The 25,484-nt window shown below is 48.4% G+C and overlaps 13 protein-coding genes across 13 annotated transcripts; 5 read left to right on the top strand and 8 right to left on the bottom strand.

The window, feature by feature from the left end:
* Positions 1-156: 156 nt before the first annotated feature.
* Positions 157-1,097, bottom strand: PPTG_08820 (hypothetical protein). Its single transcript, XM_008903549.1, has one exon. It carries the CDS (start codon positions 1,023-1,025, stop codon positions 273-275), a length of 753 nt encoding a protein of 250 aa, XP_008901797.1. The 5' UTR covers positions 1,026-1,097; the 3' UTR covers positions 157-272.
* Positions 1,098-2,168: 1,071 nt separating this feature from the next.
* Positions 2,169-3,931, bottom strand: PPTG_08819 (hypothetical protein). Its single transcript, XM_008903548.1, has 2 exons — positions 3,239-3,931; positions 2,169-3,176 (listed from the first exon to the last, which is right to left on the bottom strand). Exons 1-2 carry the CDS (start codon positions 3,908-3,910, stop codon positions 2,292-2,294), a joined length of 1,557 nt encoding a protein of 518 aa, XP_008901796.1. The 5' UTR covers positions 3,911-3,931; the 3' UTR covers positions 2,169-2,291.
* Positions 3,932-4,069: 138 nt separating this feature from the next.
* PPTG_08818 (hypothetical protein) lies at positions 4,070-6,256 on the bottom strand (the record flags this gene model as incomplete). The annotated part of the gene is made up of 1 exon (XM_008903547.1): positions 4,070-6,256. One exon carries the CDS (start codon positions 6,254-6,256, stop codon positions 4,070-4,072), a length of 2,187 nt encoding a protein of 728 aa, XP_008901795.1.
* A 472-nt stretch (positions 6,257-6,728) lies between these two features.
* Positions 6,729-7,685, top strand: PPTG_08817 (hypothetical protein). Its single transcript, XM_008903546.1, has one exon. The coding sequence runs from the start codon at positions 6,762-6,764 to the stop codon at positions 7,578-7,580; it is 819 nt and encodes a 272-aa protein (XP_008901794.1). The 5' UTR covers positions 6,729-6,761; the 3' UTR covers positions 7,581-7,685.
* Positions 7,675-8,488, bottom strand: PPTG_08816 (hypothetical protein; the record flags this gene model as incomplete). Its single annotated transcript, XM_008903545.1, has 4 exons — positions 7,675-7,810; positions 7,845-8,038; positions 8,104-8,155; positions 8,220-8,488. 4 exons carry the CDS (start codon positions 8,486-8,488, stop codon positions 7,675-7,677), a joined length of 651 nt encoding a protein of 216 aa, XP_008901793.1.
* A 76-nt stretch (positions 8,489-8,564) lies between these two features.
* Positions 8,565-11,778, top strand: PPTG_22401 (hypothetical protein; the record flags this gene model as incomplete). Its single annotated transcript, XM_008903811.1, has 5 exons — positions 8,565-9,432; positions 9,498-9,731; positions 9,985-10,062; positions 10,137-10,145; positions 10,298-11,778. The coding sequence occupies 5 exons, from the start codon at positions 8,565-8,567 to the stop codon at positions 11,647-11,649; spliced, it is 2,541 nt and encodes an 846-aa protein (XP_008902059.1). The 3' UTR covers positions 11,650-11,778.
* Positions 11,779-12,322: 544 nt separating this feature from the next.
* On the bottom strand, positions 12,323-12,481 carry PPTG_22400 (hypothetical protein; the record flags this gene model as incomplete). The annotated part of the gene is made up of 1 exon (XM_008903810.1): positions 12,323-12,481. One exon carries the CDS (start codon positions 12,479-12,481, stop codon positions 12,323-12,325), a length of 159 nt encoding a protein of 52 aa, XP_008902058.1.
* Positions 12,482-13,301: 820 nt separating this feature from the next.
* Positions 13,302-13,755, bottom strand: PPTG_22399 (hypothetical protein; the record flags this gene model as incomplete). The annotated part of the gene is made up of 2 exons (XM_008903809.1): positions 13,302-13,521; positions 13,622-13,755. 2 exons carry the CDS (start codon positions 13,753-13,755, stop codon positions 13,302-13,304), a joined length of 354 nt encoding a protein of 117 aa, XP_008902057.1.
* Positions 13,756-14,051: 296 nt separating this feature from the next.
* PPTG_08813 (hypothetical protein) lies at positions 14,052-14,483 on the top strand (the record flags this gene model as incomplete). Its single annotated transcript, XM_008903544.1, has 1 exon — positions 14,052-14,483. One exon carries the CDS (start codon positions 14,052-14,054, stop codon positions 14,481-14,483), a length of 432 nt encoding a protein of 143 aa, XP_008901792.1.
* A 2,228-nt stretch (positions 14,484-16,711) lies between these two features.
* On the bottom strand, positions 16,712-17,469 carry PPTG_08812 (hypothetical protein; the record flags this gene model as incomplete). The annotated part of the gene is made up of 4 exons (XM_008903543.1): positions 16,712-16,861; positions 16,915-17,020; positions 17,072-17,282; positions 17,409-17,469. 4 exons carry the CDS (start codon positions 17,467-17,469, stop codon positions 16,712-16,714), a joined length of 528 nt encoding a protein of 175 aa, XP_008901791.1.
* A 575-nt stretch (positions 17,470-18,044) lies between these two features.
* On the top strand, positions 18,045-18,522 carry PPTG_22398 (hypothetical protein; the record flags this gene model as incomplete). Its single annotated transcript, XM_008903808.1, has 2 exons — positions 18,045-18,060; positions 18,377-18,522. 2 exons carry the CDS (start codon positions 18,045-18,047, stop codon positions 18,520-18,522), a joined length of 162 nt encoding a protein of 53 aa, XP_008902056.1.
* Positions 18,523-21,020: 2,498 nt separating this feature from the next.
* Positions 21,021-22,671, top strand: PPTG_08811 (CAMK protein kinase). The gene has a single exon (XM_008903542.1). The coding sequence runs from the start codon at positions 21,454-21,456 to the stop codon at positions 22,501-22,503; it is 1,050 nt and encodes a 349-aa protein (XP_008901790.1). The 5' UTR covers positions 21,021-21,453; the 3' UTR covers positions 22,504-22,671.
* A 1,058-nt stretch (positions 22,672-23,729) lies between these two features.
* On the bottom strand, positions 23,730-25,430 carry PPTG_08810 (hypothetical protein; the record flags this gene model as incomplete). Its single annotated transcript, XM_008903541.1, has 1 exon — positions 23,730-25,430. The coding sequence occupies one exon, from the start codon at positions 25,428-25,430 to the stop codon at positions 23,853-23,855; it is 1,578 nt and encodes a 525-aa protein (XP_008901789.1). The 3' UTR covers positions 23,730-23,852.
* Between the last annotated feature and the right edge of the window lie 54 nt (positions 25,431-25,484).

Here is a 25,484-nt window from a genome sequence, read left to right as displayed (position 1 = left end):
GATGTCAGCGCTCGAGTGGTGTTTCTGCATGCCGTCAGATGACGTCCCTTGTTGGATTGGTTGAGTACGGAATAAAGTGTTTTCCGCCTTCACGCTGTGCGTCAGTGACATTAAAATAATCGCAGGCAAATACTATTCTTACTAGAAAAATGATAATTTCGTGAATAAAACGCAAACATTCATTATGATCTGGGTTGAGTTTCATGACCTGATGTAAAGCAAGAACGTCAGCACTGGCACCAAAAGTTGAGAGACTCATGCTTGTTGAGCGGCTACATCCGCAGCTGCATGTGGTCCTTTCGTTCTTGGTGCTGTCCTGGCCAGCCACCATGGCCACCATTGCCATCTTGATTACCGTTGCCACCATGATCGCCATTGCCGCCGTTGCCACCTTTATTGCCGTTACCGCCATGGTCGCCGTTGCCTCCGTTGCCACTGTCTCCAGCCGTTAGCGGGACGCACTCCTTGTAAACTTGCCAGGACCAGCGGCTCTTTACAAAGCGGATTCCCAACCAGAACCAATAAAGCGTACAGCCACCTTTCTTTTCGCAGGACGAGTAGTCAATCTTGTATGACTTGCCAGGGAGCTTCTCGTGACAGTTGTCGTACTCCAGAACTAGCTCGTCATCGAGGTAAACAGCGCACGGACCGTCATGCGTGTAGCCCGTTGACTTCATCATGCCATCCTTCGGAATGGGTCGCGGTGGGCCTTTCAGCTCGGTTAAGCCACAGGTTTGATCAGCGCCTGGCGTGACCGAGGTCGTGTATTTAGCTCGATCCATGAAGTCGCGCAAATTCTTGTAGCCACTTTGAGCACGCCAGCCATTGAAGTCTGCCTGACACGGGAAGCCCTGGGACTCCAGGAAGGCAAGGGGTCTCCACCTGGTGTCTCGGTCATTAATACCGGGCTTCCAGATAGGCTCGGGCTCCAGAATCAGTTGATGAGCATCGACGGTGAGCGTTAGAAGGGCGCTGCCGAATAAGGCAACGACCACGGTGAGTGTCGACACGAGCGCATGCGCCATCGAGAACGGTAGGAAGAAGAGAGGTATGCGGTTTCTGGATCCCAAATTGGAAAATGAGGTGGAAATGGAGCTATCAAAGTTGTGGTTTATAGGCTTCTTACTACCTTGGTATGGTGGAAGCCTTAGGACATAGGTGTATGTATAGGACCCAGCAAGGTGCTCCCCAATGTTGTGCTTGATAGGGATACTTACTATATTGGTTTTGGTGGACGGGCACCTTCAACGCGAAATTTGGAGGTACATGTATGTAAAGGATCTTGCCAGTGTGCGCAACCACGATTTTACTTGATGAGTCACGATTACAACGCACCGAGACCTTGAAACCTTAATGTGCATATTTTTCTTTTTTGCAGCGCTTAAATTGCGATGCAAACAAGATTGCTCAAGCGAGCTTGCAGTTGACTCGATTCAGTACGAATGTTGGAGCCGTCATGCAATATAAGAGAGGTTATTGAGTCCATTACATTGAGAACAGTACCCCCATTCAATATGGAATTCCGTGCTCACCAAGTTGGTTCAAAACATTTTCCGCGGATAGAAGCACATTGAGTTGCCTCCACGACGGGGGTAACTAGCATGCCGAATATTAGCTGCAAGCACGACTAAAGCGACGCAATACTAGAACTTAAATATTGCACAATTTCCAACGGATAAAAGTCAACGGACTGCACGTGTAAAAGCACATGTTCCTTAATATCAGCTTGGATCCAGCCAACGAGACAGCAAGGTATTTAAGTCGTGTTCTTGATCTGTCTAGTTTATCCTTTTCGTTTTGTTAGGTACAATACTATTCTATACTGAGTGCGTTTACTTTGGATTCAGGGACAAGATTGCTCCATTTTTCTCCCGCTCTTGCACCTGACAATCGCTGAACGCGGTCAGGTTTAGAGACTGCATGTTTTATTAGCTAATCCTATTTTCAAACTCACTAATAATTTCCCATCACCGTGACTCATCATAACAGCATGTGTGACTCATCACAGCGTTAACCAGCCAGTTTATAATAGACTCTATGATACGTGTATTCAATGCAGAATTGATATTGCTCAGATCACCTCCATACAAAGGCCGAAACTTCGACGTGCTACATTCACTGCGATTCACAATCGAGAAAAATAAATGCATGTAACACCTGGGCCGTGCCGACAAGACAAGCATCAGACAAGAATTTTCTTGCTAAGCACAACTCCAACCTCGCAACAAGGGCATTTTTTCCCGCTAAGATTTAAAACTACTACTAACACTGAAATAGTAGACTGGCTCTCGTTATTTGTGGACTGTGCTACTTTCGGTGATAGCTTGAACAACTTGCTCAAGACGCTCCATCCGTTGAGGACGACAACAGATGTTTTCCTCAAGATAGCGTTCACTTTGCATCTCTCGAAGTCGTGATACAGCACGCTTGAATGCAACCTTCAAGTCTTTTAGCGCAACCAGGTTGCCTACATCCAATCCGGCCATCTGTGACGGACCATAGGCACCTACAGGCGCATCCCAAGAGCTGGTAGTCGGCACACCCACAGCTGCGTTCTCCTTGTTTACACGCTGCTTCTCCTCCTCAATAGCAGCAGGGCTATTAACCCCTTCCGACGCAACACGTACGCTCTCATCGTCAAACAAGAAAATACATCGAGGCTTGGCAGCTTCAGATGATAATACAAGCCTTGTTCGGTGCTCGTATAACTCGTCTACAAGCAGGATAAATCGTCTTGCTTGGTCGTGCTGCGCCATACTTAAAGCCGGTACGTCATCAAGTACTAATGTATGGAAGCATTCTGCCATCGCTTTGTAATCCGCTGCACCTTTCTCGGTATCGCACAACAACCTGAAGGATGCACGACAAACGCCACTCTTCGCACGACCTCGGACGTCCAGCGTTCGTCCCATCATCACAGGAATACGCAGTTGCTCGTCTTGAACATCACCGCTGTTCTCGTCAGCACCAAGCTTCAGTAGGTCTTGGTACACAGCATCCATCTTCTTTTTGGTAGCGTCTGTCAACGGCGTCAAGAACGTCTCCTCGCCACCTATAGGCTCGCAGAGGAACCTGTAGTCCACGTCCGAGTTCATCGACACCACTCTAGTATGCTGTGCCAATTGATCCAGAAACGGCAGAAAATACTCACGATTCGTGCCATCCTTGTATAAGTCCTAGCACAAGAAAAACTATAGTCAGTTAGGAATATTTTATCCCAACCGGCAAGGGTTCATACCTGTGGTGGGGTATTCGACGTTGCAATCATCACCACCCCACGCGCGAAGAACACACCGAAAAGTTTCCTCATGATAAGTGCGTCTGCCACATCTGTGACTTGAAACTCGTCGAAACACAGCAGGTGACTTTCATCCGCGATAGCGTGAGCCACTTGCAGCACAACATCTCGACTCTCGTCCAGCACAATGTGTCGCTGCCTGCCGTAGAGCTCCAACTGCTTCTTCTTCTCTTGATTCAATCGCGTTTGTACTTCAAGCATGAACTCGTTGAAATGCACACGTCGCTTGCGCTGCACGTTGGCGTTCCTGAAGAAGAGATCCAGCAGCATCGACTTGCCTGTTCCGACGCCTCCATGGACGTACAGGCCGCGAGGAACCATCACCACCTTTTCCTCTAATCGTTCTTCGTTGTCGCCATCATTCCCTATTGTCTTTTTCTTTATTGGAGACTGGAATACGGGTAACGCGTAGCCATTCAGACGAGAATGCAGTTTGTCGAGAAATCGGCGGGTAATGGCTGCCTGTTTGGCATCGAAAACCAGGCCCTCACTGTTCACTAGTGCCGCATATGCTTCAGAGGGCTTTGCAGATGGAGTTGGAAGAGAACCGAACCATCGCGGTGAGAAACGGGTACCTGGGAGGCATGAACGGAGCCGGTGAACTGGCAGCATGCTCTGTCTGGAATGCGAACCGCAAATAATGGTTGAGGATTCAAATACTTTATTATCCGATCGAACTATGTAAATGCATACGTAACCACAATAGCTGACGTATTTATTGACTATCTAAAAGCATAAACCTCTGCTGATAGCTGAAGAAGTAAATGGCAGTCAAACAAAATTGGTGCTGTAGTTGTCCTTAACGGACAGCTCGCTCATGGGTCCGTATGCGTCCTTGAGTGTACCCCGCATCTTCAGCGTCATGTGTTTCTGGAGTTGAGCAGAGGTGCGTTTTGCCGTTATGATCGAGTGGATCATCGTGCACGCAGTACAGAATACTGTCACACAGGCTGCGATCACTGACGCGTTCATCGGCGGACCGTAGACGCTCGAGGTGTCGTCCGAATCGGAGGAAGACGAAGACGATAATGCCGTTTCAGTGCATCGTGGACCAGTCCATGAGTCTGACGTACATTTACAACGTCCATTAGAGCACGAACCCGTGACGGTGCCAGTCGTTGAGATGGTACAGTCGGCATTTGAGTCACAGAACGCCATACCGGAGACTGCTGTGTCTGGGTTTTCGTCATCAATGTAATCGTCGATATTGTCCTTAATGAACTGTTTAGTCGGATGTGTATCCGGGTTACACCCAATTGCCATGTCCGTCCCATCCGAAGTGTCCTGGTACAGTCGGATGTAGTCGATCTTCAGGTACATCGGAAAGGAATCGCAAATCGCATTATTAGTCGAGCTAGACCCATCGCCACGACAACTTCCTGACCCAGCATTTGGAGGAGAAGATCCCCACGAACTCGATAGTGCCACGTTAAAGATGATATACATCGGCTCCTCGATCATGATCTTCTTGGGGTTCATCTGTGCGCTGTTCTGAGGTGGGTTGGTGAGCACGTCGGCTGTTATTTCGAAGATCGGTTGACCTTCTACCTCCCAACGGATGTAGCCTTCGTCGCCCATTACCCACTCCACGGAGTACGTAACCCAATCCAAGTACGCGGCCATGTGAATCTCCCAATTAGACGAGATGGCATCCATTTGGTAAGCGAATTCAGACGCAGCACTTGTTGAACCGCTCGAGGCGGTGCACTCAGACACAGTGTTGCCAGCGCTACACAGATAGGCACCGTCATACTGATTCATCTTCGGGAAGCATGTTCCATTAGCATTGATACCCCAATGCACTCCCGTGTTCATGTATCCGAGATCCGCGTTCGGGTCGTATGATCCTGGACAGGTTTCCATAGTGCACGCGTTGTCTGTGATGCCTTCTTCTATAGATGCATTAACCGTAGCGAACGTTTGGACATCGTCCTCTTCAACGTCACATAGATTATTGGCACCGTAACGTAGACCCTGATACCATGACTTGTGACCACGCAGGTTGTAATAGTATGCAATGGGGACGTCAGGTTGGTTAGCACCTTCCGTTGTGCAGTCGTAGCTGTAGTAGCAATACTCGGACGAGTTGTCGGCGATGCGACGGAAGTCCTCGGGCATACCCGGACCTACTTGCAACGACGTTGAAATCGCAGTACCTCCGCCTTCAAGGATATCAATCTCCGGCGCGCCCCGACCTTGGTTGGCGTTCAAACCCGACCCCGGGGTATCGTTGCACGCGCTGATACGCTGGTTCTGTGAGTCGAAGATGGTCTCGTTGCACTCGTTGTACGTGAACGGCCACATTCGGCTAGTGGACGCACTGAAGATGGCTCGACCCAAGTTACCCATGAGCCAGATACCAGGCCACGTTGGGTAGTAGTTGATGTTAGCGGCTCGTACAGTTGTCGACCCGGTCGACACATCCGGGTTGCCTGATTCGTTCGTCACAGCTCCAGGGAGCTGTGCGCGTACCTCAATCATGCCGCCCTGGAAGCAGAACTTGTTCCACGACTGTACCATTCCTGATCGGTAGTAGAAATACACCGTCTGATAGCCTGGTGGAGATATGTAGTTATTCCAGACCGTCTTAGCGATCGTCTCGTCCGTCGTGTTGATGAAGAAGTAGCAGTGGTCGTCGTCACATTCAGTTCCGGTCATGTTAGTCGAGTAGACTTCAAGTGCCGAGTTGACGCCGTCGGCTTTTTCTAGTGCAGTCCATAGGTGGTCGTCTCCGGCCTCGAAGGTGCGACCTTCAGTGTTGAATTCGTCGCTCATTGTCAACGTCCACGTCTTTCCTCGCGACGTTGTGTACGACTGAGCGCTGTCGGGACTGCTTGGATCCACCCAAGGTAGAATCCCCGATTTTGTAGAGTACGACGAGTTGGAGGCCAGCGCCGATAACGACACTAGCGCTAGTGTTGAGGAAGCTACTGTCGTTATTGCCATCCAGACACCCATAGTGTGGCAAGCGAAATCTGAAAATGATAAACGCCTTGAGCTGTTAGCTCCAGTTTATGCCAGTGAAGTCGTTGCTTTAATGGTCTGAAATGAAAATGAGGAGCTGCCGGGACTATATCCGACGCAACAACGACAGATGCAAGACCTCTTGACAATCGCCGTAGCTGAATTCCCTTCATTTGGGCTCCTTCCTTCAGTGCGAGCGGCTCTCGTTGCATCCAAACCAAGACATGAGTGTGGCAACCATCCCAGTCCCAGTCTATTGCAACCTCGGTTGGTTCAGCACCACTGCATTGGTAAAACTTGCCATGAACCACAACCTGGTCGATGCAGACGTGATCCTCCTTCACATCATTGGCGATCGCTACCGGTATCTCGTTCGGATTGTTGCTTTTCGATAGTCGCACACATTTACTACTGTATACCACATCATTTAAGGAACGAACCTTTATGATGTACACCACACCTCTGTCATCAGGTACCCAACATCACGTTCTTCATTCTCATGGCACCGTCGCTATCTTCTCGTCCCGCGTCTCCAAGCGATGATGAGTCCGTGGACCTGGAATGCGGTCTCGCGTCCAGTCAACACCCTCTCACACGCCGTCAGATGGAGCGCGACCTCGTCCTCATCTTTGACTCGCGGGAACTTCGCCGCCATGAGGCCTGGTTCCTTGTGGAGACCAAGTGGCTCGACGCTTGGATGAGCTACGTCCTGGGCGACGATGATGACGCAGACGCACCGAAAAGACCGGGACCTTTGAAAAACGATACTCTCTTCGACCGCGAGGAGTTCCGTGTACGGGATAATCTTATACAGACAAAGGACTATCGGGGTGTCAACCCGCAGGTCTACGCGCTCTACGCAGAGCTTTACGGGACGGACGATGCTAAACCTATTGCACGCTGGACACTGGACTTATACGCAACGCCTGTCATGATCGACGACGTGCGGGAAATGTTACACGTCCCGGGACTGAAGGCGCGTTCCTTAGTGACGGAGATGAACGAGGAGCTACAGAGTCACGAGAAGGGGCTTGAAGGACTGAAGACTCGAGAAGAAGACAAAGAGAGCTGGACGTACAGATGTTTGTGTCGCTGTGAGTTCTTGGTCCCATGTCTGAACCGTTTGCTGGGAGGCGGCCCAACGTACAAGAAGGAGAAAGAGACGAGCTGGGGCGACTATTTCAGTTGCTGTAAGAGAAAGAGGAGGAGAGTGAAGAAGAGCAATAAACGGAAGAAGAGTAAGGAAAGTAGACAAGAGGAAGAGACGAGTAGTGAGGAGACGAGCAGTGATGAGGAGACCCACGGATTATTGGGATGATGGTCTCAATTTCTAGGTTTTGGGTGGTTTTTATGAAGAGAGAGATGAATAGATGCTCTTATTGTCGACGTTCTTCGTCGAGTTTCTGTAGAGGTTACTGTAGAGTTTGATCTTGTCCCGTCTTGAATTTCGGGTCTCCACCGTCTCCCCATTGCAGCGGCTTTTTACGAGATGGTCGCCATGGTAATACCCATAGAATCCCTGTGTACGAGCTGTTAAGTTCCGTATGGCTAAACGAAAAAGTTAGAGCATTCACCTGCGAACGGTCTAGGCCACGAAGGTTGTCGATATTTTGTGGAGTTGTTGGTCCCTGGTTTCTCGGCAGAGATGGTGGTAGGAAGGTATGCAGAAAATGTTTCCTCGTCGTCCAGCGTTTGGTCATCAAAGCAGAGTTGGAGTTCTCCATCCACTTCCTTGCGATAAGAAGACAGAAGAGTAAACTGCTTCTGTACAAGATTCTGTGGGTGCAACGACCAGTCAGTATTGCTACCAGATCATTCGTTCAAATTGACAGCAGACACACCCGCAGTTCGTTTACGGGGATGGAGGCTGATACACGTAGCGAGAAATACGGACTGCATAAAACCAAGAGAATATTTCAGTGTAAACATCGCTGTTATCACGTCATAACCAACGTACACTGAGCTCTCGATTCCATGACGAAAAGTTCGCGCGTCGCGTACCCAGAGGTGGACGAAGTTATCAAGAGACTGCAGCTTTTTTACAGTTCTCTCAACACAGTGGCAATCTCCTTCTGGTAATACGCGTTCGTAAGCTACAGTTCCAAATTCGCGCTTCGGCTCGCTGGATTCATCTGCATTTGGCTGGGTATTGGAAGCTAATGAAGAAGCAGAGACAGCTGCAAGGATCGCTGTCGACACAGCTAGCTTGTCCGGTTCATTCTCCATGTCGTGTCTTTAAAGCGTCTCTAAAAGATACTGTAATTGAAGCGCCGCACTAAATTCGTAACACTCAACCGATCTCATGCAGTTCGTCGGGTTAGCTAGCGGCATTGATGGATCTCTTCGTAAGCGCCGACTCACGTCTCCACGCTCACCAATACTGCAGAAGCTCCCGATTGGAGGTGCGCGTCGACTTAAAGACCGTCGAGAAGAAGCGATCGTGCGTCAATTCGAGCGGCAAGTTAACTCGGAGCTCCAGAACCAACAGCAGCAATGTCGAGAGCGGTTTCTCAATCGATGGCACCACATCCGCAATCTCTACGCAGTCATCAGTGAAATAATGACAACGCGTACAGAAACCTTGACGAACAAATCAAAGCTGCCACCAACTACGATAGGAGCATCTCTACAAAGCTCTTCGACATCTAAGGACACCACCAAGCCTGCTCCACTGTATAAATTAACATCCATGGCGTGGTTAATTGACGTGGCTCGAGAATTTCGCCAGGGTATTGCAGCACATATCATCACGATGCCTCAGATGGAGATTGTTTTCAGTACAGCGCTGCATATATCCTTAAATTCAGCTCGAGTCTCGTCCTGTTTGCGAAACGTTTTTCAGGCTTTTCAACGCCAGCCTGAATCTTCGACGATAGATTATCGGGAGCTTTTGAGTGCGCTGTATGTGCTTGATCGCTGGCGTGAAGGTGAGAAAAAAATGGTAGCGCGCTGGTTTCATGAGTTCACATTTCCGTTAGTAGAAAATTCTGCTGCTATTGGAGATATGAAAATGGCAGTACGAGGACAAGATCTGCGATGTATTCTGTTCGCTGCATGTGGTGATGAAATGGATGAAGCCAAGATGCAGCCATTTGTGACAGAACTGCTTGCTGCTATGACTCAACGTGGCCGAAATTATATAGCTGAAAAAACATTTTGGGATTATTCAGGTGCGATTCTGATAAGTTCTAAAATATTTCAGATATTGTTTCTGATTCCTTATTTTACAATCTAGATGCACACCCGAAGCTGCTCTTGACAGTTAAAACGCAGTGTTGGAAGCGCCTGACGGATGATACTCGACTGAATTTTTATCGGGATATTTATCTGCACGCAAAGGAGCGTTTTATCAAAGAGGACGCACGTGTTCGTATTGAGAAGGCATTGAGTATTTGGCGTACTCGTGAACCTCGTCACAGATTTGCACGGTGGAAAGTCTTTGTAGCCTGCCGCAAGTTAATGCGAAGAGGTGACACGCATTTCCACAATTGCTCAATGGCGAAATTAGTGAAGAAATTCAGACAAAATTGTCATCGGGGGCAAGAAATGCACAGAATGGTGTTGGAAGCAAGAAAACTGTACAATGCTTCGCTCCTGCGTTTTACGTTTAAACCTTGGGCGTTGTTTTGGCACTCAATGCAGCTCATGTAAAATTGCCATTCAAGCAGGTGCACTAGATGTTTACAATACTCTAACTTTGTGCTGCCGCTTTTGTGTTGTAGACATGCTGCGGCTTGGAAACGCAGCGAACGGCATGACGTTCGTCGGTGTCAAACGCGATGTTGGCGTTCATGGTTCATGTTCCACGAGGTAACGAAGAAAAAAGTACACCGCAAATATCTGAATTAACTTAACTCATTGTGGTGTTTTCCAGCAAATAAAGGTGAGAAGAGCTTATTGTGACAAGATTGCAATCACATTTATTGCTACTCGACATCGGAAAAGTAAGAGTATCCAACCCCAATTTCTTTTTGATCAGCGACAATTCAACTCATATTTTGGTGCCGATATTTCTAGTATTGCGATCAAGTATAGACACTTGGTTGTTCCACAATCGCCGACAAAAGGAAGTTGCGGCTGCAGATATTCGTGGACGACAACTCCAACAAGATCTATGGCTGGCTGAACAAATTGAAGCCGAGAACGCTCAAATGGAAATCGAAGACAAATTGAGTGCCGCAGTGGCTGCAAAAGCTCTCGCATCTGCCGAAAGAGGTCGTAGACGCTCGTTTATTGAGGCCACTGATCGTGTCCACGCGAACCGCAAGCTGCAGAAGCAGAAAGAAGAGCGTATACAGTACAAAGCCAGCCGTGAACGTGCTGCAGAGTTGGAGGCAACACAGGCTTGGACTGCTATTAGAGAGCAAGTTGCAGTCGAAGTACGTGGTACCACGCTCACTTGGCTTGACACCCGTGATGCCAAAGACCAGATACAAACAGAGGCTAACCGGATCTTTGAAACGGATGCTAAGTGGATTCGGAGTGAGCTGGAGCGAGATCCTGAAAATTCGGCTAAAATTCTACCGAAAGGCTGTCTGTGGAAGGTTTTTCTGGAAGCTCCGCATGGTATTGTTACTAGAAAATTGACCAAAGCTTTTTACCTGAACACGGTGACATACGAGAAGCATTGGTGTGACGAGGTAGTTCTTGAGGACTGCCAGGGCATTGCTCGAGAAGTTATCATTCAGGCTCGAATAGACGAAGCTTTAGAGCGACTCAAGGAGAAACAGAATGAGTGGGAGCTCCAGAGACGCCAGAATATCGCTGCAACACGTATTCAAATGATGTTTCGCTGTCGGCAAGCACGGATCGTGTGTTGTCGGATTATCCGAAACTCGTTTATTAAACGAATCGACCCTAGATCTGGTCTGATTGTGTATTTTAACCTTGATCGGCCTCAAGATATTCGACGAAAACCACCTAAAATGATCGGAAGTGATGAATCTCTTATTTCCGTTGAGTCATCGACGTGGGTGTACCGACAAGACACGCATGGAGCTGGATACTATGAAAGACTTGACTCGGGTGAGTCATCTGTGGGGCCACCTGATCACTACATACTTTGTACACGCTGCTCTGTGAATTTTGTGACGAGACGAACGACTGCAAGTGGTGCTCGCTACTGTATTGGATGTTATGCGTGCATTCGCGCTACTTCCAGAAAGGAGGCTGGCGCGATTGTTGAAGAGGAGAGTGGGTGGACGAAAATGCCCGTGCAGGCAGCAAATTGTATGATATGTCGGAACAGTTTGGCTGATTTCATTTGTACGGATTGTAACCACGACGCCACTTGCACACGCTGCTTCAATGCAATACACGGAAGGCTGGCAAAAAACAAGATTCATTGCTCACCAATCCCGTTAGTAAACCGACTCAACGTCGTGTAAATACATCCAGCGATACCACAGATGTTGACCAAATAGTGCAAGTGAGTGAAACTTTTAAGCTTCAACAAAATCGTTAAAGCGTGCACAGCGCTGCATGTGTGGCTTACTACTTAAAGTTCATCGTGAGCTCATCCAGCAATCGCTTGGCTGTGGGCCCTACTGTCATTTTCGGCCCTTCTACTCTATAGTAATTTGAAATCTCCGAAAAACTGAGTTACCATTATGCTTCGCGGCATCAAAAACTGTAGTGGACTACAGTGTGGTACACAAACACATTGGCGTAGTTTCAAGGATACAAAGTGCTTGGAAGCGCTGTGCATTTCCTTTCCTCTTTGTTTCTTGAAAAAAAAATATTGTTCTGCTCGATGTAATCAGTAGGCTTTCGCTTCCGGACGATAAAAGAATATTCCGTATTTCCGACTTTAACATAGAGGGGGAGTGATTGATTTAGCCTGCACAGTTATTATCTTCATGTCGATAGATAACTAAGTGTAGCATAACCACGAGCACACACAAATACGTAAAAAAAAAAAAAAAAACTCAATTCTTCGACTCAATAATTCGTTGTACTGAGGAGGGGATAAACAACAGAAAAGAGACCAAAGCCGTTTTCGCAAAAACCGAAGTATGCATTGGCTAGTGAACTGATCCCCTTCGGGTTAACTCTGTCCACCTAATCCACAGCACGGTGCCGACGGATGTTGTCGGGAGTGTGGTAGTTCGGGTTTTTCACGATGTACTTGTAGTACTGGTCTGCAGGCATCGGGGTGTCGGCAGCAACTTGACCAATGACGAGCATGGTGGCCATGAGCAGGAATTGGGCAAGCTTCATAATGTTGACTGGCGAGCGGATTCGGAAAGTGAAGCTTCTTTAGTGCCAAACCAATTAAGGAATGAGATCGCACAAGCACTCTGAATTCGATAGAAATCCAAAGGTGAGACCTTGGTGTATATGCTGACCTCTATCAAGCGTAATCGCTCGCCATGTCGAGGGCACATCACCTTTTACGATCTCTTGGAACAGCGCGCCACGAGAAACTTGCACTCTCACCTTTACAACAACCCTGATTTAAACCAGCATCGCCGATTCCTTTCAATATCAAATAAGTTTTTCTTTTGCAACACCCAGAAGATATTTTTTATATGCATTTATGCCGAGCGATTCAATCTGGCGGGTGTCCTATTTTGGATTAAAAATGGTGTAGTAAATGTTGGTACTACATGTGCATTTGAGCGACACTCTCGACTGACAACAACCGATCGGCATTTGACTTGCAACACAACGACAGAATTTCTCCAGATCATCGTGCAGGAGCATCCGTTTTTCACGGCGGGACTGATGACGGTATATTACGTTGTCGCCAAGATAGGATAATCAGCTATCATTTGAATATTAACAGTGGTAGTAGTATTATTCCTATAAACTATAAATATTATTACAACCAGTTAAAAATAACGTAGTCAAAAACGTAGTAATAGTAGTATTGAGGGCCCGGGTGGTGGAAGTCAGTCAGCGTAGAGTGAAAAGCTTCGTGGGAGAACGCCTCAGTCAAACACAAAAGTGCATTCCTGGCACCGCGTGTCAGTGATAGAACAGTAACATAATAACATAAATAATTTAGTTTCTTTACCACGTTTGCAAACGGGTGCGGTCAGGTTGACGCTACCCAACCAGCACTCGCTATTCGTTTGCGTAGCACACCACTGGCGTTCTCCCGATTCTCGGCCATCCTAAGAAACATGCCGAAGCCGTTCTCATGGGTTGAGAGAGCTCTGGACGTCGACGCAGAGAAGCCGATGCGGTAGTCGAGACCTTCAAGTCCTTCGACATCGACAAAAGCCGGATGATGGCCTGCACAGTTTGTGTAGAAGCTGAACACAAGATACGTTACTGCTTGCTGTGTACAGCCCTCAGACGTGCAGCGAGGCAAGCGGTCTCAAGTGCCCTTGGAGAGGGAAGATCGTTACGTACCTGGAGTTCGAGCACGTAATGATCTTCGAGTACGGCGAACACAACACGACCGCCGCGTCTCCTAGGCGAAAGAAGCTCTCTTCCACGCAGAAGGCGCACTGCCGTGAGCTAGCGGAGAACCACCTCCGACCCATGCGAATCCGGCAAGCGCTTTGTCGTTAATATCCGACCGCAATTTCAAAATTTCGTCAATATCTACGGACGCACACACATGGAGAACCGCTTACAGGAGTTCAAGACCTAGATCCATGAGCACGCGTACGAAGGGTCAGAGGTAATGACTCAATCATTCATGTTTGGATGGCAGCTGGACAACAACACAAAGCCAATTGTTAGCAATGGCTCCGGCGAGAAGTCGTTCATTGTCGACCTCTCGATGAAGGCATTGATATTGAGGTTAATGTTTCCCTAAGATAGCTACATCTTTTACATGGACGCTACCTATAAGATGAGCCAGTGTGAGTACCCAGAACTTGTTGTGGGAATTTCGGATCGTTCGCGTAAGTTCCATTTGGTGGCCCTCTTTATTATATCGCGAGAGGCCCAGTTATGCTTCCAAGCAGCTCTGCTTGCACCACGGCGTCTATGCTGCTGGATTATCCAGAAAGAGCTGGTTGTATGCTACGCAATGGTTGGCGGTGACAGAGCTCAACTCAATGCTCTAACTGCGGCGTTCGGACACAACCCGGTCTACCAGTTCCTAATGTGTTTCTTTCACGTCCTGAAGAAGGTCCGGGAGGCGACTGAGCCTCTTTCCTCGGGTGCACGATCTACTATCCTACGCGATGTATACAATATGCACGTTGCTCGCAAAGAGTCGGTCTATTTGCCGTTGCAGAATGCGAGTTTAAAGCGCTGGTAGGAGGACCGAGAAATAAATCCATTTGCGAGCTATGAGTGCCCAGTGGCTAACGGGACGGTCGGCTGCGTGGCGTTCCCGACCCCGACCGGGTTCCCTACTACAAACAATCCTGCTGAAACCTTCAACGTAGTCTTAAAACGTAGTCTTAAAACGCGACTATACGCTTCGCAGAAGACCAAAAATAGGATCTCTATTAACCCTTTCGCCAGCCACTTTAGTGAACTATAGTATACAAATCTAGGATAGTCGGTATCAAAAGGAGGCATTTTGCATCCTTTAAGGCGAGGGATGGACCACCTTCAAATCTTCCAAGTGTAATTTGCTTGGTTTTTCTATGCCCATAACGACCTGTTGTAAACGTACTTAATTATAAAAGGAGGCATTTTGCCTCCTTTAATATGGATACATCGTCGTACTTATTTGAAAACCAGGAAAAGGGAGCATTTTGCTTCCTTTTATCGCGAAAGGGTTAAGATGAATTAGTGGGTGCTGCCAGGACCAGTTCAACAGCGTGTGGGCCTTTGTGTTTGGAGTGGTCCCAACAACACCCTCGCTCGTCGTGTTTCTGAGCCGAGGGTTAGACGGTTGGAGATGCGAGTGCTGGGTCAAAACGCATTGTCCGCGTTGTCTCACTTCGAGCTCTACGGATCGTGGTGACTCCAAATAAGCACTATAAGGAGGGCATTGCCGTTTCGGCACAGACAGTAGGAAACTATATCCGTATGGAGCATTGGACAGGTTGGAAGGTGGGAGTGGAGCGCCAGTGTGCCAATGCAGTTAATAGTTTGTGTTCGGGTCGAGTATTCACGTCTTGTACGTTCTGCGCGCTACTGACAGTAGCGATAGAGATATGTGGATTAGTCGGAGGAAACGGAGACGCTCTGGACTTCCTGTCCTCGGCAATGCTGGCCAGAACCAGTGGGCCAGCTTTGAGATACGATTGATCCAGCGCTCGCTGTAAATGGTGACAAGATTGGGAAGTTGCATGCACGAATAGCTTGAACAGATTCGGCATTTCAATGACTAAAATAATTTTCAGAGATGTGACGGGCTTCCGTCACACGGTGCAACTGCGTCCACCCCAGTAGCCAATTAGAGTCTAGTTCCACCTCACTGGTTGGCGTGGTCGCAAGACCACGCCGGTAACTTTCTTTAATCAGAGTTAAATCTACCAGCTTCCTCGCAACTGTGTACGCAAGGTAACGGGTTCGCTAAAGCCCGTTACAAGAGAGTACTCACGCATTATTGCACAGTAATTTTGTTTTAATAATAATAAAACGTTTTGGCAATAATGTGTGGAACAAGCGACACACGTCTTTTGAGTGATTCATATCACGTCCTCCGACTAACCAATATCATCAGCTCAAGATTTGCCAATCATCACCGAAACGCCTCGGCAGCTTTGACAGAATATAAGGCTGTCGTTTAAATACCTTAGTCTCGTTTTTCTATATTTTTAGTTGCATGTACCTCATCGTTGAACTCACAGATTCTACCTTTGTAGTCACTTGATGTTTTGTCGGACAAATTACAGTGCTGTGTTGGTCTCACCTCGCTCTTTATCTCTCAGTGTTGGATTGATGAGTGAAGAGGGTTATCACCGTTTGATTAATTCCCTGTCCAACACTGAAAGGGTAAGTCCATCTAACTCGTTGCTGTTATTGAACTGCCATTGTTTCTAACTTGCTCTACTTCTATGTCTTGTGCAAATCACTAGGCCTACCACTGTAGCTTGACGGAAAAGTGCATGTTCAAGGGAGACGGGGTACGACCCCTCCTGGTGGTCTATTTCAAGATCATCGCAAAAAGGCGCCATCGTCTGAGAGGTCGCTCTTCGGTGGTCGATCTGACAGCTTGGCGGTGGAAGCGGCAGCAGTACGAGGACAACAGCAGCGACGGTGGGAAGGATGAAGGTAGTGATGGAGGTGGTGCAACAAGAGTGTGTATTAATAACAGTGTATTGTTAACAGTGTAATATATGCAAGTGAGCATCAACTTTGCTGGTGTCGCTTTTTTTGCTGTGCTAAGTTTAGACTGTGGCCTCCTCGTAGACATTGCATGATTTTTCAATATCTTTGGTGGCATCAATAGCGTCGGTGGGGATCTCGTGGGCGTGCAAAAGTTTGTAAATTGAGCCCCAGTCTGGCTCGGGGCTGGAAAACAGGCTTGTTTTCATATCAATCCCAGGTTCAGCAGTCTCGCCTTCTTAAACCTGCCTTTATCGATGCCTACGAAAGAGATGTCCATGCGTCCTTGATCCAACGGAGTAGGTTGGTCTGTAATAGCCGCGTCATCTTGAACGCCACCGCAGCACCGGCAGCCCGAACTTGTTCCAGCAAGAACTCAACGCACTTGTGGCGAAGTCGCGCGTTAAACGGCTGACTTACGCGACATTAGCACACCGGCAGACGTAGGTGTAGCCCGGAGGTACCTTCAACAGCTCGACGTTCAACAGCCTAGCAAAGGTCTGTACGTCCTGGCGCCAGTATCCTGAAAATTCATCCCACAGCAGCAGCTCGCCCTCATGCCTGTCTGGCCTTCCGAGGAAATGGTAGCTGAGGAATGCAATGGATAGCTAGCTGTTCCACCAAGCTGTAGCGTTTCCATAGATATGTACACCACGCTGAAGTGGATCCAGTTCCGACCATAGAAGACGCTCGAACCCATGGTGCGTTGCTGTGTTCTCCCTCGCCGTCTCGGCGATCTTGGATAGCTTGGTCTTGTTGACGAGAAAGGGGTCAAATTTGTTTCCATCGCTATCACCCAGAAGCATGACCGCCACTCTCTCCTTTGTTTTGCCTGCACAGCAAACCCACACAGTATTAGAGTCTTGAGCCGCTACAGTTGGTGGGGATGTACTCGTAGTTTACACCTGATGTGTACAGCTAGCTCAGTATCACGACGCGATAAATGAATGGAACTTACCCGTTTGGTCCGCGTTAAACACTTTTGTAATCTTGAGCTCTTTCGTCTTTGCTTGAACCATTGATCTGAACGCATCTGATGTAGCAGCGGCATCGGCAGGGATAGATTAACCGACACGCGTTCTGCGGCATATGGCAAGCTGTGGCTACGCATAAAGTGCTTGCGCCAGCTCCAGGTAGATCTGAAAGCATCATGTGGGAGTTGTCAGTTACGGTACGCTTCTATAGCTTGTAGCTTGAGCATGAGGGATGCGACGGGCACTCCGTCACCACAAAGGTAGTTGATCCACTCAACAAAATTCTCCTCTGCAGCAGGAGACAGCGTGGCGCCCACGCCACGACTTCGGTGTCGACAGTGTAGGCGCAATTCGCTCGCACGCTTTGCCTCGATGATGGTCCTGATCGCCTTCTAGGAGTAGCATTGGTGCTTTTTTGTAAGTGGTCCTTACTTAGCCCAGGGTAGAAGTGCGATATCGTTTCCTTCATATTAGTCTTATCTAAGTAGACGACAACCTTCATCGCTGGTATGAAACGGCACTGCGCGCATAGAGCTTAAGAGTTGCTCTCTAGCCGGTCACCCGCTTTCTCCCAGTCTTCGCCATTCTTTGAGTATCTGGAATTGCAAATGCCACTAGGAATGGGTGGTTGGCTCGGTAACTATGGTATCGAGTGTCTTCATATGGTCGAAATATATTTGGAGAGCATCGCCTTCCCATTCCATTTGGATTCCAAAAGCGTTGGAGGATCGATTCCACGCTATTATCATGTAAGCATGAGAAAAGCACATCTCCTTGCCAGGGATCGCAAGCGTTTTACCACATAAAAATCTGTACAAATCGAACATCAGCCGGTCTTTGCCAGTCTTGATCTCGTTAGCTCCATTTGACGCGTCTTTAGTGAGCTTGTGCTTTAGCCTTTGAAATAGGTGTTACGCTCCGATTCCAAGTTTTGCTCATGGTCTTGTCGTAGCCCCGAAACAGGTTAAACAGGCCTGTTCTGTGCGTGTTGAGAGCAGAGTAGCTCAGCGCACCACCATCCCTTCGTTTCAGCGTGACGATCCAGGTCACAAAGTCCTCCGCGACCAGAGTATCAAAGATGAGGGGATCGACGCGTAGGTCCTGGTTGGTTGCTTTCTTAACTCGCGTCCGTGCTGCGGGGGAGTATAGGTCCCAATGCCCCCAATGCATTCAAACTGCAGTGCAACTAGGTGTGCTTTGTTCTCCAGCAACCAAGTGAGAAAACGGCAGTAGGAGTTCTGGTAGGTCCTTCGGGAGCGGGCTGTGACTGTGGTTTCGCGAATCTGGCAGACCTGGTCCTTTAGGTAGACCCAATCATAGCCCTCCATTGCTGTTGGATTCGTGTCTGCCGTCTTTGGTGCGAATTGGGATTTGCGCCCTCCGGTCGCTCCTCCACACAACGAACTAAATACCGCTTTTTCAGAAATGTCGGACTCCGTGTCTGCCTTTTATCGGATAAATGGGTTCAATGTCTGATATTTTGGGGAATAACTTACCGGATTCGACGAATAAAACGCAACGATGTAAATTGTAACCTCCAAGTCCAATCGTAAAAGGTAAATAGTCGTAAATATTGTAGCATAGAGCAGATGCCGCAAATTCGAAGAGCGACGCGAGGTAAGAGATTCGACTCTTAATAAGTTACCTACAATTATTTGTTTATATATATATCCCTATTCTTTATAGGCTGTGTTGGAAGTCCGGGCTGCTGGTGAACCCACCGAGGCGTTGGCCGAAAAGTACGGCGTCCACCGCGTGACGTTGTGGCGCTGGGTTCATGCAGAGGACCGGATAAAGGACGCTCTAGTCCTTAGCCACAAGAAAAAGAGATAAGGAAGGTGAAGAGGAGCGTGAAATAACGGTTTCCTGGACTAGAATCTCGGTATGTTCTTTATAATTTTTGTTGTATTTAACCATCGGAAGTTGTTGAGTAATACTAACTATTTTGTAGTCTTCTAGAATGGTTTACAGACATGCGGAAGAACAGGTCAATGCGTGAGTGATACCATTTATTATTGATGTGAAAAAAATTGTTCTAATGGTAGCAATCTTGTATAGGTGTAACAAGTCAGTGTCTTCTACTCATGGCTGTCCTCTTTGAACCCCACTATCTTACCAGGAGGTCGTTAGAGGCTTCTGTAGCTGCTATTAGGGGGTTTCGGCTTCGTAATCGCCAATCAGTGCGGGTTATTACCCACCGAGGCACCAAAAAGCGCACGGAATTACAGATATTACATGTTTGTCATACAATTCACATATTTGTTTTAAATGTTAATTTTGATTTGATTTTAGGGTGTGGCAGATCGTTTTTCAAGACCTATCCAGTACAATCTAGAGATGGTCGATTTGCTATCTGCTATCAAGGGTCAGAAAAAAATACGAATCAGTATTTAATATGGATCAGACGTCAATTTACATTGACATGGGACCCAAGAGAGCGATTGAGTTCGTTGGTGCTAAAAATTTTGATGCGATTCCAGGTAATTTGGCTGTACTTGGTTCTTTGATTATACAAGCTAACGTATCCTTTTATTGTAATCCAGGAATGTCGGAGAATTCCTTCCGAGTTTCTGTTTTTTTTTTTTGTGCCTCGGCTACGGGGCAAAAGCTGCTCCCTTTTGTTGTATTTGGAGGGACCCACAATGGTCCAGTTCATCTAGAGCTTATGGCGAACCGGAGCTATCGCACAAACGCCATACTCAAAGTCCAGAAAAAAGCGCATGCTTGAGTGGATGACTTATATAGTGTGCATTATGATAAATGTATGAATTATGATGGGAGTCAGAGCACTAAGCGCTCGGCAACACATTAATCTCACTTCCTTTTTTTCTCTCTCTCTCCTACAAGCTTCATTTGTTCTGTTTCCTTTCCAATCTGCGCCAAGTCGTACCCATGCCACGACACAATGTGGCCCACCACCGGCACGCACACCGAAATCGGGTGGTGAAAATAAAGATAGCAATTTTAATAAGTGACGTGAGCGATTTTCATGGCTCTCTTCGCTTCTATCCGCTAACTAAACTTACATTTCGCCCATGTAGCTGATCGCTGATGCGATTTCATAATGCTGTGAGGATTCCTCACTGAGGAATCAAGGTAAAACAATCACATCATACGCAGCTGAACAGCAATTTACCATGGACTGCATCGCATTCTAGAGATTAATTTCAACTGTAATAACTTATGCATGCGTTTCAATTGAAAACAGTTTTCAAACATTGCGTCGCAAGATTTAGCGTGAAAATAGAACAACACCACTCATCATTATCATTTGTCCAAAGGGTACAGCAGCAATTTTGTACTGAAGTTCTCGTAACGAGGCTAGCTTATCCTGATCAAACTGACTGGCAGTTCGTGATTGGACTGCAGGTTGCAACTCGTTCCAGCCTTCTCGAACATTCAGTGCGGTAATATCTGATTTCGCTGGATGTTGGGTAACCTCTTGCTTGAATTCCGCATAGAGATACATGTATTTCTCTGGTCCAAATCGTGCGATGCAACCTTCGGTCTCGATGCTTCCAACTGCAAGCGCTCCGGCACGAGAATGGATGGGAACACCTAGCGACTGCAACGTGCATTGCTGCAACCGTGTTGAAGTGGCACTGACTCATGAATGCGAAATTCGGCCTAGGAAACCTGCGACGAAGCAGAAATGCCACGTCGCCTACGTCACCATGGCACGACGCCACTGTTCATTGCCCCCTTTCCCCGCTCACGTGCGCGCCAAATGCACGCACGTTGATCTTGGCAACCGCACAGAATAGCTGCAGGCGTTGCTATTCTTGCCGGCCACCATCGTCCTCGACAGATAATCGAGGCCAAGTCCAGTTTTGCCGGTCGTCCTATTGTCTATGCCACAGTCGTCTGTGTCTCTGTCTTTATCGGTTCAGGGTTCGGGTTCGGGGGTTTTCAGTCCGAAACGGCTTGAGGATTGGCTGGCCAGTTGCAACTTGTTGCCATTCCGCGTTTTGCCAGCTTAGACACATTCGACTTTTTTTTTTTTTTTTTTAATTTATCACCAAGTTGCAAATGGCCTTCAATGATCGCTCCCGCAAGCGCTTCCTGCGTCTACCGCGTCGTATGGCCGGTGTTGCCGCCGTGTGTGCCGCCGCTACGGCCTGCAGTGGCTATTCCCAAGAACCAGCGCGCCTGGATGCCGCTCGTCGACCCATGGGCATGGGTATGGGCATGAGCAGCTCCCTCATGGTGCCGCACGCCGTGACAACCGCGCTTAAGCAACAACGCGCAACGGAGCGCCACATGGACGCGTGGCGTCTGACACGCAGTCGCTTGCAACAGGAATACGACCTGGAGGGCGTCATCGGCGAGGGTGGCTTCGGCCTTGTGCACGTAGGACGCCACCGCGCCTCAAACGCTCGCGTTGCCATTAAGCGCGTGTCCAAACAGCTGACGACCAAGGAGGATTTCATGCAGGAGGTGGATATTCTCAAGCAAGTTGGCGGTACCCACAACGTCCTGGAACTGCGCGAGGCATTTGAGACCTCAGACGCCTATGTGCTGGTCACGGAACTGGTGCAGGGCGGCGAACTGTACGATGATCTGGTGGAAAACGGCGTCTTCGGGGAGGAACGAGCCAAGGAGCTAGTACACGAACTGGCTGTAACTCTTGAGTATCTGCACTCGAAGCGCGTAGTGCACGCCGACCTCAAGCCAGAGAATATTCTGTTGGCTAACGATAAGTTGAAACTTATCGACTTCGGCCAATCATTCCGCCTGCACGATGATAATGGCCGTAAGATGGACGTGTGCACGACGGCGTATGCGTCGCCTGAGGTCATGGGACAGCGGGGATCCGGCTGTGCTATGGACGTCTGGGCGCTCGGCGTCGTGCTGTACATTGTGCTGTGTGGCACGCACCCGTTCGACCCCACGGACGACGCCACGGACGATGAACTGCAGCAGCGGATTCTTAAGGGCGAATTCGACTGCGACTCGGTGGGCTGGGCCTGCATGTCCGACAGCGCACGGGACCTTATCCGTCGCATGTTGACTGTGGACCCGAAGAAGCGCATCAGTGCGACGCAAGTGCTTCAGCACGAGTGGGTTACCAGTTTGTGAAAAAAAAAAAAAAAATTCACAGTTTTGCAAGATGCAAAGTAAAACGACTGCAAATTGTCGTTTGCATCGCGATATTTTTGTAGACAACCTGCACGGTAGCCTCGTGCATTAGAAGAGCTGATGGCTCGCTGCATTGATTTCATTAATTTATCCTATCTTTCATTCAGATTATTGTGTACTCGAGTTGATGCCGTGTGTGTTCGCAGGGACATTGAGATACTATTTGGCGCAAGCGTTATGCTCCAGGCACGAAGCGCAACGCTGCTATTAGATGATAGTTTTTTTTTTCTTAGCAGAAACTACTACTAGTACTCCGGAGAAGTAGGTTAATTAGTCGACACATAGCTGGATCATGTTAACAGTTGACTATTCTGCTTTGGCTTGATCGTGGTAATGGCAGCCAGTTGACAAATCTAACGTCTTACCAAGCGATCAGAGTCTCAGTCTGAGACCGCAGTCGCAGAAAATGATGACGATAAACTGTAGAACACCGCCAGGAGTTATATTTTCATTACTTGAAGTATTTTTCAATTTCTGCAAAGCTGGATGTTATAACTCAGGGGGGAATGCGTTTGCGCAGAAGACAGCTCGTTTGCGAATCAGGTGCAGGCTTTTAGTAAGGCCAAACAACTTCTATCACTCTTGCAAGGAGCTCTGAATAGGATCACTTGTTGCAGGTCGGTCAGGAAATTGTCATAGTACTCAACTATTTATTAATACAGTAGTAAGCAAGACGAGTCATCATGTTGTTGGTTAAGCAATGCCATCTTAGATGACAGTGCTGATTCTTCCCGCCATGACCACCGAGAAGACCGTTCTCATCACAGCCAGCATGTGAGGTTATTCCAAGTAGGCCGGTTGGAACTTCTTCAGCACACCACGCGCAAACAGGAAAAACCGAGAAGAAATGAAACCCACTAAAACTTCTAGTGTTGGCCCCAATTGACAACCTTTTGACATTTGCAAACGGTTCACAGCTTTCTCACCGTTTGAGGTCATTAATTACCCTGGCATCGGCATCCGCACGTCTTCCAAGACAACCAGCAAGGACGCGATCATGAAGTCCATCGAAGGGAACACTTGCAACTGACGACGGATCTGCGCGAGAGCAGCATCACGTTCGTCGCCATTAAATACTCTGGCATGAGCAAAGCCAGGGTCTGATCAAACCATTTGATTGGTATTTTGATCAAATTGATAGGCAAATTCTTTAGTGCCGACCTGTAATTCCCGTAAGTATCGAAATACCCATGATGATCAAACGCAAATCCGGCTGGATGAAGGTTACAGTACCAAATGTGTCTTCAATCAAATCTAGTTGTCTAAGGATCCCGAACGAGTTCTATGAACTAGTCGCTCTCATCCACGTGCTTCTTGTGTTTCTTGTGTTTCTTCTCCTTTTTGTGCTTCTTATGCTTCTTCTTCGCATCCTCGTCGTCATCCTCTTGAATCGCTTTTCGTTTCTTGTCCTTCTTGTGTTTCTTCTCCTTCTTTTCGCCCTTTACGTCCACTTCGTCACTCTCTTCGCCCTTCGAAGTTGACGCACCATCGTGTTGGAACGGACAGTTATCTCCGCGTACGCAGGATCCGGTGCGCTGCCAATTGTAGCAAACGCTCTGGAATCGCTTCTGGTACTCGCTCACTTCCTCCACGGCCGTCACAGGAGCGGCCTGTGTTGCTTGTCCGGTGTGTGCAAAACGACATGACGCTCCGCGCATACATTTGCCACTTTGGAAATTTCTGCACACTGCCACTTCGGCAACTGCAGCAACCGGCAATGCCACACGAACTGGAGCTTTCCAGCTGTCCTCCTCAGGCTCTGGGTAACCTCCAGCCGGTGCAGCAACGTGACGGAATCGACAGGCAGCACCACGTTTGCACTTGCCCTTCTGGTAGTTCTGACATACCGGTGCTCCTTCCTCGGCTTGAGTTTCCTCCTCAGGAGTTGCCTCCTCTACAATCTCCATTTCCACATTTTCATTCTCTTCCGGAGTTTTCTCGTCATTTCCATGCAAATGTTGAAATTTGCATGCCGCTCCGCGTTTGCATTTTCCCTTTTGGAAATTGATGCAAACCGGCGCATCAGAAGTTGCCTGAGTCTGTTCCATCGCTGGTCCAGTCGATTCTTGTTCAGTTGCACCCAAGGAAGCACCCGGAGTGGCAATTCCACCCACCGGTCGCTCCGCTGGTTGCACTAACTCTTCGGCATCCTGGTCTTGCATTACGTGAGCGAATTTGCAGGCGTCTCCGCGCGTACACTGTCCCTGCTGGAACTTGTGGCAAATACCCTTTTTCAGCTTCTTTTGCAGCTCCTCGCGCGCTTGCGCGTAGCCTTCGTCTCTCGATCCGTAGTCAATGTTCATAGGTCGACCCATAACCACCATGCCGTCCAACTTGACGGCCGCTTCGCACGGTCCTTCTTCGTGGAATTGCACATATCCGAACCCTCGGAACTCCTTCGTTTGAATGTGCTCGGCAAAGCGGACAGCGCGGATACTGCCACACTTGTCAAACACTTTGCGCAGCACCTCCTCTGTGATATCGTACGCCAGATTGCCAACGTAAATGGTGGTGCAGCCCTCGGGGCGCGGGCCAATGACTTTTGCCGGCCGATTCGCAATGGCAACTGCCCCATTTCCGCCTGCAGTGGACCCATTTTTCGGCTGCAAAAAGCGCACATTGAGCGTTCGCTTCTCCCATTTCGTCTGGTTCAGCTGGTCCACGGCGTCAAGAGCGTTGGTGTATTCGCAAAAAGTGACAAAACCGAAGCCGCGCGAGCGACCCGTCTTCTGGTCGTACACCACCTTGGACTGGTGCATCTCGCCGAACGGCTTGAACTTGTCGTACAGCGCATCGTCGTCCACATGCAGCGGCAAACCCGCCACGAACACTTTGTTGCGGTCGCGCCACAGATCCCCGTCCGCCATTGCCTTGCAACTGTGATAATGACGTCGTGGCCACTGAAAAGCGAAAAAAAATGG

The sequence above is a fragment of the Phytophthora parasitica genome (assembly GCF_000247585.1).
Source record: "Phytophthora parasitica INRA-310 unplaced genomic scaffold supercont2.16, whole genome shotgun sequence".
Taxonomy (NCBI): Eukaryota; Oomycota; class Peronosporomycetes; order Peronosporales; family Peronosporaceae; genus Phytophthora; species Phytophthora nicotianae.
Note: the sequence above shows the minus strand (reverse complement) of the source record. Positions and strands in the feature narration are given on the sequence as shown.